General features: G+C 53.2%; 1 protein-coding gene across 1 annotated transcript in view; it reads left to right on the forward strand.

Moving 5' to 3' along the window:
• Positions 1 to 11,067, forward strand: part of LOC138853404 (carbonic anhydrase-related protein 11-like) — a 166,348-nt gene extending 155,281 nt beyond the window's left edge. Inside the window, exons 3-4 of the mRNA XM_070089801.1 lie at positions 9,850 to 10,018; positions 10,962 to 11,067. Of these exons, the coding sequence (XP_069945902.1) occupies positions 9,850 to 10,018; positions 10,962 to 11,067 (275 nt within the window). The remainder of the gene's footprint in view (positions 1 to 9,849; positions 10,019 to 10,961) is intronic.
• Positions 11,068 to 12,500: the final 1,433 nt, after the last annotated feature.

Raw genomic sequence — 12,500 nt, forward strand, 5'->3', positions numbered from 1 at the left:
CTCTTCCCTCCTCCACTCTTCCCTCCTCCTCTTCCTTCCCTCCACTCTTCCAACCCTCCTCTTCCCTCCCTCCACTCTTCCCTCCTTCCACCTCTTCCCTCCTCCTCTCCTCCTCCACTCTTCCCTCCTCCACTCTTCCCTCCTCCACTCTTCTCCCCTCCTCTTCCTTCCCTCCACTCTTCCCTTCCCTCCTCTTCTCTCTCCTCCTCTTCCCTCCCTCCTCTTCTCTCCCTCCACTCTTCTCTCCTCCCTCTTCCCTCCCTCCTCTTCCCTCCTCCACTCTTCCCTCCCTCTCTCTTCCTCCCTCATTTTCCTCCACTCCTCTTCCCTCATCTTCCTCCACTCCTCCTCCCTCATCTTCCTCCACTCTTCCTCCCTCATCTTCCTCCTCCACTCACCCCCTCCCCACTCTTATCTCCCTCACTCTTCTCTCCCTCCCTCTTCCCTCCTCCACTCTTCTCTCCCTCCTCTTCCCTCCTCCACTCTTCCCTCCCTCCACTCTTCCCTCCCTCCACTCTTCCCTCCCTCCACTCTTCTCTCCCTCCACTCTTCTCTCCCTCCACTCTTCCCTCCCTCCACTCTTCCCTCCCTCCACTCTTCTCTCCCCTCCCTCTTCCTCCTCCACTCTTCCCTCCCTCCACTCTTCCCTCCCTCCACTCTTCCCTCCCTCCACTCTTCCCTCCCTCCACTCTTCCCTCCCTCCACTCTTCCCTCCCTCCACTCTTCCCTCCCTCCACTCTTCCTTCCCTCCACTCTTCCTTCCCTCAGCTCTTCCTCCTCCCACTCTTCCCCTCCCTCCTCTTCTTCCTCCTCTTCTCTCCCTCCACACTCTTCCCTCCTCCACTCTTCCCTCCTCCCTCTTCTCTCCTCCACTCTTCTCTCCTCACTCTTCTCTCCTCACTCTTCCCTCCCTCACTCTTCCCTCCTCCTCTTCCCTCCCTCCACTTTTCCCTTCCCTCCTCTTCCCTCCTCCACTCTTCCTTCCCTCCTCTTCTCTCCTCCTCTTCCCCTCCCTCCTCTTCCCTCCCTCCTCTTCTCTCCCTCCCTCTTCTCTCCCTCCTCTTCTCTCCCTCCTCTTCTCTCCCCTCCCTCTTCCTCCCTCCACTCTTCTCTCCCTCCTCTTCCCTCCTCCTCTTCCCTCCCTCACTCTTCCCCTCCCTCCCTCTTTCCCTCCCTCCTCTTCTCTACCTCCACTCTTCCCTCCTCCCTCTTCCCTCCTCCACTCTTCCTCCTCCTCTTCCTCCTCCTCTTCCCTCCTCACTATTCTCTCCCTCACTCTTCTCTCCCTCCACTCTTCTCTCCCCTCCTCTTCCTCCTCCTCTTCTCTCCTCCTCTTCCCTCCCTCCTCTTCCCTCCTCCTCTTCCCTCCTCCACTCTTCTCCCTCCCTCTTCTCTCCCTCACTCTTCCTCCCTCCACTCTTCTCTCCCTCCACTCTTCTCTCTTCCACTCTTCCTCCCTCATCTTCTCCCACTCCTCCTCTCTTGTCTTCCTCCACTCTTCTTCCCTCCACTCTTCTCTCCTCCTCTTCCCTCCTCCTCTTCCCTCCTCTACTCTTCTCTCCTCCCTCTTCCTTCCCTCCACTCTTCTCTTTCCCTCCTCTTCTCTCCCTCCTCTTCTCCCTCCACTCTTCTCTCCCTCCACTCTTCCCTCCCTCCACTCTTCTCTCCCTCCACTCTTCCTTCCCTCCACTCTTCTCTCCCTCCACTCTTCTCTCCCTCCACTCTTCCCTCCCTCCACTCTTCTCTCCCTCCACTCTTCCTTCCCTCCATTCTTCTCTCCCTCCACTCTTCTCTCCCCCACTCTTCCTTCCCTCCACTCTTCTCTCCCTCCTCTTCCCTCCCTCCACTCTTCTCTCCCTCCTCTTCCTTCCCCTCCTCTTCTCTCCCTCCTCTTCTCTCCCTCCTCTTCCTTCCTCCTCTTCTCTCCCTCCCTCCTCCTCCTCTTCCTTCCCTCCTCTTCCCTCCTCCACTCTTCCCTCCCTCCACTCTTCCTTCCCTCCACTCTTCCCTCCCTCCACTCTTCCTTCCCTCCACTCTTCCTTCCCTCCACTCTTCCCTCCCTCCACTCTTCCCTCCCTCCACTCTTCCCTCCCTCCACTCTTCCTTCCCTCCACTCTTCCCTCCCTCCACTCTTCCCTCCCTCCACTCTTCCCTCCCTCCACTCTTCCCTCCCTCCACTCTTCCCTCCCTCCACTCTTCCTTCCCTCCACTCTTCTCTCCCTCCACTCTTCTCTCCCTCCACTCTTCCCTCCCTCCACTCTTCCCTCCCTCCACTCTTCCCTCCCTCCACTCTTCCTTCCCTCCACTCTTCCCTCCCTCCACTCTTCTCTCCCTCCACTCTTCCTTCCCCTCACTCTTCCCTTCCCTCACACTCCTCCTTCCCTCCTCCTCCCCTCCACTCTTCTCTCCTCCACTCTTCTCTCCCTCCACTCTTCCCCTCCCTCCTCTTCCCTCCCTCCACTCTTCCTTCCCTCCTCTTCTCTCCCTCCTCTTCTCTCCCTCCACTCTTCCCTCCTCCTCTTCCCCTCCTCCACTCTTCCTTCCCTCCACACTTCCCTCCCTCCTCTTCTCTCCCTCCCTCTTCCCTCCTCCTCTTCCTCCCTCCTCTTCCCCTTCCTCCACTCTTCCCTCCCTCCCACTCTTCTCTCCCTCCTCTTACACTCCTCCACTCTTCCCTCCCTCCTCTTCAGCCTCCTCTTCCCTCCCCTCCTCTTCCTTCCTCTACTCTTCCCTCCTCCACTCTTCCTTCCCTCCACTCTTCCCTCAACTCTTCCTTCCCTCCACTCTTCCTTCCCTCCCCTCGTCCTTCCCTCCTCTTCCTCCTCCACTCTTCCCTCCTCAATCTTACTTTCACCACTCTTCCCCTCTCCACTCTTCCCTTCTCCTCTTCCCTCCCTCCACTCTTCCTTCCCTCCACTCTTCCCTCCCTCCACTTCCTTCCCTCCTCTTCCTCCCTCCACTCTTCTTCCCTCACTCTTCACCTCCCTCCACTCTTCTCTCCCTCCCTCTTCCTCCTCCACTCTTCCCTTCCCCTCCCTCTTCCCTCCTCCCTCTTCCTTCCCTCCTCCTCCTTCCCTCCACTCTTCCTTCCCTCCTCTTTGTTTCACTCCTCTTCCTTCCTCCACTATTCCTCCTCCACTCTTCTTCCCTCCACTGCCACTCCCCTCCACTCTTCTCCCTCCCACTCTTCCTTCCCTCCTCTTCCCTCCCTCCTCTTCCCTCCCTCCTCTTCCCTCCTCACTCTTCCCTCCCTCCTCTTCCCTCCTCCCCTCTTCCTTCCCTCCACTCTTCCCTCCCCTCCACTCTTCCTTCCCTCCTCTTCCCTCCCTCCTCTTCCTTCCCCTCCTCTTCCCTCCCTCCTCCTTCCTTCACTCTGCTCTTCTTCCTCCTCTTCCTTCCCTCCACTCTTCTCTCCCTCCTCCTTCTCTCCTCCACTCTTCCCTCCTCACTCATCCCTTCCCTCCACTCTTCCCTCCCTCCACTCTTCCTTCCCTCACTCTTCTTCCCTCCTCTTCCCTCCCTCCTCTTCTTCCCTCCTCTTCCCTCCCTCCACTCTTCCTTCCCTCCTCTTCCTCCTCCACTCTTCCCTCCCTCCTCTTCCTTCCCTCCTCTTCCCTACCCTCCCTCTTCCCTCCTCCACTCTTCCCTCCTCCACTCTTCCTTCCCCTCCTCTTCCTTCCCTCCTCTTCCCTCCTCCACTCTTCCCTCCTCCATCACCCCTCCTCCACTCTTACCTCCCTCCTCTTCCCCTCCCTCCTCACTTCCCTCCTCCTCTTCCTCCCTCCTCTTCTTCCCTCCCTCTTCCTTCCTCACTCTTCCCTCCCTCCTCTTCCTTCCCTCCTCTTTACCTCACTCTTCCTTCCCTCCACTCTTCCGTCCTCCTCTTCCTCCTCCACTCTTCACTCCCTCCACTCTTCCCTCCCTCCACTCTTCCCTACCTCCACTCTTCTCTCCCTCCACTCTTCCCTCCCTCCACTCTTCCTACCCTCCACTCTTCCTTCCCTCCACTCTTCCTTCCCTCCACTGTTCCCTCCCTCCACTCTTCGCCCTCCACTCTTCCTCCCTCCTCTCCTCTCCCTCCTCTTCCTCCTCCTCTTCCTTCGCTCCTCTTCCCTCCCTCCTCTTCCTCCTCCTCTTCCTTCCCTCCACTCTTCCCCTCCCTCCACTCTTCCCTCCCTCCTCTTCCTTCCCTCCTCTTCCCTCCTCACTCTTCCCTCCCTCCCTCTTCCTCCTCCTCTTCCTCCCTCCTCTTCCCTCTAAACTCTTCCCTCCTCCTCTTCCTCCTCCTCTTCCCTCCCTCCTCTTCCCTCCTCCACTCTTCCTTCCCTCCACTCTTCCTCCTCCTCTTCCCTCCTCCACTCTTCCTTCCTCCACTCTTCCCTCCCTCCTCTTCCCTTCCCTCCACACACTCTTCCCTCCCTCCTCTTCCTCCCTCCTCTTCCCTTCCCTCCTCTTCCCTCCTCCATTCTCCCCTTCCCTCCATTCTTCCTTCCCTCCACTCTTCCCTCCCTCCATTCTTCCCTCCCTCCACTCTTCCCTTTCTCCACTCTTCGTTCCTCCTCTTCCCTCCTCTACTCTTCCCTCCTCATCTTCTCCCTCCTCTTCCTTCCTCCACTCCTACCCTCCTCCCCTCTTCTTCCTCACTCTTCCCTCCCCTCCTCTTCCTTCCCTCACTCTTCCCTCCCTCCTCACCCTCCTCCACTCTTCCCCTTCCCTCCTCTTCCCTCCCTCCTCTTCCCTCACTCTTCCTCCTCCACTCTTCCTTCCCTCCACTCTTCCCTCCTCCTCTTCCCTCCTCCCTCTTCCCTCCCTCCACTCTTCCTTCCCTCCACTCTTCCCTCCCACTCCTCTTCCCTCCTCACTCTTCCTCCCTCCACTCTTCTTCCCTCCTCTTCCTCCCTCCTCTTCCTTCCTCCACTCTTCCTCCCTCATCTTCCTCCCTCATCTTCCTTCCCTCCCTCTTCCCTCCCTCCACTCTTCCCATCCTCACTCTTCCTGTTCTCACTCTTCCCATCCTCACTGCCTCCTGCTCTTCCCTCCCTCCTCTTCCTCCCTCCTCTTCCCCTCCTCCCTCTTCCTTCCCTCCCTCTTCCCCTCCTCCATTCTTCCTCCTCCTCTTCCTTCCCTCCACTCTTCCTCCTCCTCTCTTCCCCTCCTCCAGTCTTCCCTCCCTCCCTCTTCCTTCCCTCCACTCTTCCTCCCTCCTCTTCCCTTCCCTCCTCTTCCCTCCCTCCTCTTCCCTCCCTCACTCTTCCCTTCCCTCACTCTTCCCTCCTCCATTCTTCCCTCCCTCCACTCTCTTCCTTCCCTCCTCTTCCTCCTCCCTCTTCCCTCCCTCCTCTTCCTCCCTCCCTCTTCGTTCCCTCCTCTTCCCTCCCTCCACTCTTCCCTCCTCCTCTTCCCTCCCTCCTCTTCCTTCCCTCCTCTTCCCTCCCTCCACTCTTCCTTCCTCCTCTTCCTCCCTCCACTCTTCTTCCCTCCACTCTCTTCCCCTCCTCCCTCTTCCCTCCCTCCACTCTTCCTTCCCTCCACTCTTCCCTCCCTCCACTCTTCGCCCTCCTCTTCCTCCCTCCACACTCTTCCTTCCCTCCTCTTCCCTCCCTCCACTCTTCCCCTCCTCCTCTTCCCTCCTCCTCTTCCTTCCCTCCACTCTCTTCCTCCTCCACTCTTCCTTCCCTCCACTCTTCCCTCCCTCCACTCTTCCTTCCCTCCACTCTTCCCTCCCTCCACTCTTCCTTCCCTCCACTCTTCCCTCCCTCCACTCTTCCTTCCCTCCACTCTTCCCTCCCTCCACTCTTCCTTCCCTCCACTCTTCCCTCCGTCCTCTTCCCTCCTCCTCTTCCCTCCCTCCACCTTCTTCCCTCCTCTTCCCTCCCTCCTCTTCCTTCCCTCCTCTTCCCTCCTCCTCTTCCCTCCCTCCACTCTTCCCTCCCTCACTCTTCCACCCCTCCTCATCCCTCCTCCACTCTTCCTTCCCTCCTCTTCCTCCTCCTCTTCCTTCCACCTCCACTCTTCCCTCCTCACTCTTCCCTCCCTCCACTCTTCCCTCCTCCTCTTCCCTCCCTCCACTCTTCCTCCTCCACTCTTCCCTCCTTCCACTCTTCCTTCCCTCCCTCTTCCTCCTCCACTCTTCCCTCCCTCACTCTTCCCTCCTCCTCTTCCCTCCTCCTCTTCCCTCCTCCTCTTCCCTCCTCCACTCTTTCCCTCCCTCCTCTTCCTCCCTCCACTCTTCCCTCCTCCTCTTCCCTCCCTCCACTCTTCCCTCCTCCTCTTCTTCCCTCCTCTTCCCTCCCTCCACTCTTCCTCCTCCACTCTTCCTTCCCTCACTCATCCCTCCTCCTCTTCTTCCCTCCACTCTTCCTCCCTCCTCTTCCTTCCCTCCTCTTCCCTCCCTCCACTCTTCCCTCCTCCACTCTTCCTCCTCCCTCTTCCTCCTCCACTCTTCCTTCCCTCACTCTTCCTCCTCCTCTTCCTTCCTCACTCTTCCCTCACTGCTCTTCCTCCTCACTCTTCCTTCCCTCCACTCCATCCACCTCCCTCCACTCTTCCTTCCTCCACTCTTCCCTCCTCCCTCTCCCTCCCTCCCTCTTCCCTCCCTCCCTCTTCCCTCCTCCTCTTCCCTCCCTCCTCTTCCCTCCCTCCACTCTTCCCTCCCTCACTCTTCCCTCCCTCCTCTTCCCTCCTCACTCTTCCCTCCCTCCACTCTTCCCTCCCTCCTCTTCCTCCCTCCTCTTCCCTCCCTCACTCTTGCTTCCCTCCTCTTCCCCTCCCTCCTCTTCCCTCCCCTCACTCTTCCTTCCCTCCTCATCCCTCCCTCCACTCTTACTTCCTCCACTCTTCCTCCCTCACTCTTCTTCCCCTCCTCTTCCCTCCCTCCTCTTCCCTCCTCCTCTTCCCTCCTCCCTCTTCCCTCCCTCCTCTTCCCTCCCTCCACTCTTCCCTCCCTCCTCTTCCCTCCTCCACTCTTCCCTCCCTCCACTCTTCGCTCCCTCCTCTTCCCTCCCTCCTCTTCCTTCCCTCCTCTTCCCTCCTCCTCTTCCCTCCCTCCACTCTTCCTTCCCTCCACTCATCCCTCCTCACTTCCCTTCCCTCCACTCTTCCTCCCTCCCTCTTCCCTTCCCTCCACTCTTCCCTCCTCCTCTTCCCTCCCTCACTCTTCCTTCCCTCCTCTTCCTTCCCTCCACTCTTCCCTCCCTCCACTCTTCCCTCCCTCCACTCTTCCCTCCCTCCACTCTTCCCTCCCTCCACTCTTCCCTCCCTCCACTCTTCCCTCCCTCCACTCTTCCCTCCCTCCACTCTTCCCTCCCTCCACTCGCCCCTCCTCCTCTTCCCTCCCTCCTCTTCCTTCCCTCACTCCTCCCCTCCCCTCACTCTTCCTTCCTCCACTCTTCCCTCCTCCACTCTTCCTTCCCTCCTCTTCCTCCCTCCTCTTCCCCTCCCTCCCTCTTCCCTCCTCCACTCTTCCCTCCACTCCTCTTCCCTCCCTCCTCTTCACTCCTCACTCTTCCCTCCCTCCTCTTCCCTCCTCCACTCTTCCCTCCTCACTCTTTACTTCCCTCCATCTTCCCCTCCCTCCCTCTTCCCCTCCCTCCACTCTTCCCTCCTCCACTCTTCCCTCCCTCCTCTTCCTCCTCCTCTTCCTCCCTCACTCTTCCTTCCCTCCACTCTTCCCTCCACTCAGCCCTCCTCCACTCTTCCCTCCCTCCATCTTCCCTCCCTCCACTCTTCCTCCCTCATCTTCCCCTCTCCTCTTCCCTCCCTCCTCTTCCTTCACCCTCTTCCTCCCTCCACCTCTTCCTCCCTCCTCTTCCCTCCTACTCTTATCCCTCCACTCTTCCCTCCCCTCCACTCTTCCCTCCTCACTCTTCTCCCTCCACTCTTCCTTCCCTCACTCTTCCTTCCCTCCTCTTCCCTCCTCCTCTTCCCTCCTCACTCTTCCCTCCTCCTCTTCCTCCCTCCTCTTCCCCTCCTCCTCTTCCCTCCCTCCTCTTCCTTCCTCACTCTTCCTTCCCTCCACTCTTCCCTCCCTCCTCTTCCCTCCTCCCTCCTCCCTCCTCTTCCCTCCTCACTCTTCCTCCTCCACTCTTCCCTCCCTCCTCTTCCTCCCTCCACTCTTCCCCTCCCTCCTCTTCCCTCCCTCCACTCTTCCCTCCCTCCTCTTCCTCCCTCCTCTTCCTTCCCTCCACTCTTCCCTCCTCACTCTTCCCTCCTCCACTCTTCCCTCCCTCCTCTTCCTCCCTCCACTCTTCCCCTCCTCCACTCTTCCCTCCTCCTCTTCCCTCCCTCCTCTTCCACTCCTCCACTCTTCCTCCTCCTCTTCCTCCTCCTCTTCCCTCCCTCCTCTTCCCTCCCTCCCTCTCCCTCCCTCCCTCTTCCCTTCCCTCCTCTTCCCTTCCCTCCACTCTTCCCTCCTCACTCTTCCCTCCTCCTCTTCCCTCCCTCCACTCTTCCTTCCCTCCACTCTTCCCTCCCTCCACTCTTCCCTCCCTCCACTCTTCCTTCCCTCCACTCTTCCCTCCCTCCACCTTTTCTTTCTCACGTGTTCACGCAACCTTTTTATCCTCCTTGTTTATGAATGATTTACAGTGAGTCCAAACTTTTACAACTCTCTCTCTCTCTCTCTCTCTCTCTCTCTCTCTCTCTATATATATATAATATATATATATATATATATATATATATATATATATATATATATATATATATATATATATATATATATATATATATATATATATATATATATATATATATATATATATATATATATATATATATATATGTCGTGCCGAATAGGCAGAACTTGCGATCTTGGCTTAAATAGCAACGCTCATCTTGCCATATAGGACAAGTGAAAATTTGTGTATGCAGTAATTTCGCCAAAATCATTCTGAACCTAACGAAAAAAATATATTTCACTGTGTTTGTTTAGTATTAAATTATTGTAAAGAAATCTAAAATATATTTAGTTGGGTTAGGCTAAAATAAATTGTTCTTGTTATAATAAGGTTAGGTAAGTTTTCTAAGATTCTTTTGGTGCAAAATTATAAATTTTTACATCAACATTAATGAAAAAAATATATCTTTAAACGTATAAGAGAAAATTTCAGAAATGACTTAATTTTAGATGAGTTCTTGCTAATTGACCAGTTTTACATATTCGGCACGACATATATATATATATATATATATATATATATATATATATATATATATATATATATATATATATATATATATATATATATATATATATATATGTGTGTGTGTGTGCTTGTGTGTGTGTGTGTGTGTGTGTGTGTGTGTGTGTGTACACTCACTTATTTGTACTTACCTATTTGTGGTTTCAGGGGTCGAGTCGAAGCTCCTGGCCCCGCCTCTTCACTGATTGCTACTAGGTCCTCTCTCTCCCTGCTCCATGAGCTTTATCATACCTCGCCTTAAAACTATGTATGGTTCCCGCCTCCACTACTTCACTTTCTAGGCTATTCCACGGCCTGACTACTCTATGATTGAAGAAATACTTCCTAACATCCCTTTGATTCATCTGAGTCTTCAACTTCCAATTGTGACCTCTTGTGTCTGTGTCCCATCTCTGGAACATCCCGTCTTTGTGTGTGTGTGTGTGTGTGTGTGTGTGTGTGTGTTTGTGTGTGTGTGTTAATGTTGCAGTTTTATAACTGTAGTGCAAAGCACCTCTCTGGCAAGACAGTGATGGAGTGAATGATGAAAGTTTTTCTTTTTCGGGTCACCCTGCCTTGGTGGGAGACGGCCGATGTGTTAATAAAAAAATATATATACATATATATATACGTATATATAAATGATTCTTCTTCTTTCTGGCTGCAGGTCCGCAATTCTGGGGCTTGATTAACCCTGAGTGGTCGTTATGCACCAATGGTCGTCGCCAGAGTCCCATTAACCTCGACCCGTCGTTGCTCCTGTACGACCCCAACCTACGCCCACTCCACATCGACAAGCACAGGGTGAGTCTAGTTGACACCTCCGTCGACACAGGGTGAGTCTAGTTGACACCTCCGTCGACACAGGGTGAGTCTAGTTGACACCTCCGTCGACACAGGGTGAGTCTAGTCGGCACCTTCGTCGACACAGTCAGGGGTTAAACTCTGCTAGACTCACCTGTCAACAAAGAGAAGTAATTCTTTCGACAGAATTTTTTTCCCCACTCTCTCAAGGAATTTTCATTTATTTTACAGGGTAGGGTAAATTCCGGGAAGAATTGTTTCTCCCTAAAGGAAAAAAAGAAGACGAAAACTCTGAACTCGACTAGACTTAACCTCTTAACAAAGAAAAAAAAATTCTTTTCGACAGAAGGTGGGAGAAACTTTAGTTAAATTTCCCTTCCATGGAAATAATTTTTTCCATTACAGAAGTGAAGCAAATTTTCCTATACTTTCCTCTTTTAATAACAACAGAAAAGACACGTGACAGGCGTATGCTAGAGTACTACTTTTTCTCCAAAATGTAAGCAAATATATATTCGTCCAAGGTTGAGGTACGCCTGACTAGATTTCCCTTTCAAAAAAGGCAAAATAAAATCGATGATGGTAAGACAAAGTCGACCAGACTTGCCACACACAAAAGATAAATTAAATTGTAAGCGCGACGGGTTATTGGTGAACGCCTCGCGGAGGAAATAATCGCAGAACGAGTGACTTTTAACCCACGACGAGAGAATCCTGAAGGTCACAGGTCAGTGAGTGAGTTTTAAGGATCCATCTGTCATGGGATCACGTCACCCCCTCCCCTCCCTCCTTGATTTGTTTGGTATCGTTTTATTACGATTTCCTGAGCTTCAATGGAGGCTGATCCAGGACCACGCCACCTTTAGTAACATTCGTGGTACATCACACAAATAACCCGCACATGGGCGAAACTTACAACGACTTTTCGGTCCGACTTTGACCACATGGTATTGTGCTCTTTTTTTTCATTCGTAGTACAAGGTCGACTTTACTAGATTTAGATTTTGATTCTTTATTTCCAGTCACGGCCTTTACTAGAAATGCAATAATGAGAAAGCCAGTAGAATGCACAGCATTTTAAGAAAAGAACTGTGGAGCAAGTTGGACTATCCTGGAACACCTCTGAGTCAGTATGATGTAACAATTACGTATCTTTATTCCGAAAGGTTTCGCCTACACTGCAGGCTTCTTCAGGCAAGTACAGAGGAGGCAGCAGAAGCAGTAGAGATGTAAAGACGATGTAATCAGTCCATCACCCTTGAAAACGTAGTTCTGAGATGGTCACTCCCTTAGCAAAGGGACTGATGAAAGCCTTCAGCTCAAGATCTTTCACAAGTCTCCGTACATCATCAGGAGCTATGCAATGTTGGAAGAGCAGCAACAGATAGACTGAGGGAAAAGTTTTCCCAAAGGATAGGTATATAAACATATACGTACACAATAAAAGAAGAAAAACTTCAAGTATCTTCTTTTTTTTCGGATGACTCTGCCTCTGTGGAGACGGCCTGTAGCATGCAAAGAGTACGTAACCTTTATTCGGCGCATGTACACACCCCTCATTTACAGGCTATCTCCCCCAACCAGCGCACCAGGGAACTAAGGGTTGGCGATGGGGCCCCATCGTTCAACCAGTACCCAGGTTCTAGCCAATAAGAAGATGGTTTTGGCAATCGCAGAGATTATGTGGGTACCACTCTCCTGTCTGCCCTTGTCATTCCCATTCTAGAGCTGGTTGAAGCACGGTCTATTCTCTAGTGGCTTCTATTCTGCCTTGTTTACCGTGGAGTGCACTAATACCTATTGTTGTACATAGTGTACATAGTGTATATACTTCTGTTCTAAATTGGTGAAGGATAATATAAGTCAAAAGTTTTCCTGCTGTGTTTATTTTGCTCCCTTTACACCCAGGACAACAGGCCTTTGGGACTCCTGGGTTGTAATACGGCCGTTGTGGACAGGTGAAGTGCAAAGGTGAGACCCAACCATGAAGGTAAAAATAGAGATAAATTAGACACATGTGCAACTCTTGGGTATCTTTATTGAGGAAACGTTTCGCCACACAGTGGCTTCATCAGTCCATACGTAGGAGAAACTTGAAGAACAGGAGGAGAATGAGGTAATCAGTCCCTCAAGGTTGAGGGACTGATTACCTCTGACAGCACACACACACACACACACACACACACACACACACACACACACACACACACACACACACACACGGGAACCATACATAGTTTTAAGACGAGGTTTGATGAAGCTCATGGAGCAGGGGGAGCGAGGACCTAGTAGCAATCAGTAAAGAGGCGGGGCCACGAGATATGACTTGACCCTTGCAACCATAAATAGGTGAGTACAAATAGACGAGTACAGACACACACACACACACACACACACACACACACACACACACACACACACACACACACACACACATACACACACAAAACACTGAAGAGGCGGGGCCAGGAGCTGAGCCTCGTACCCTGTAACCACAATTAGGTGAGTACAATT

The sequence above is a fragment of the Cherax quadricarinatus genome, chromosome 29 (genome assembly GCF_038502225.1).
Source record: "Cherax quadricarinatus isolate ZL_2023a chromosome 29, ASM3850222v1, whole genome shotgun sequence".
Classification (NCBI taxonomy): Eukaryota; Metazoa; Arthropoda; class Malacostraca; order Decapoda; family Parastacidae; genus Cherax; species Cherax quadricarinatus.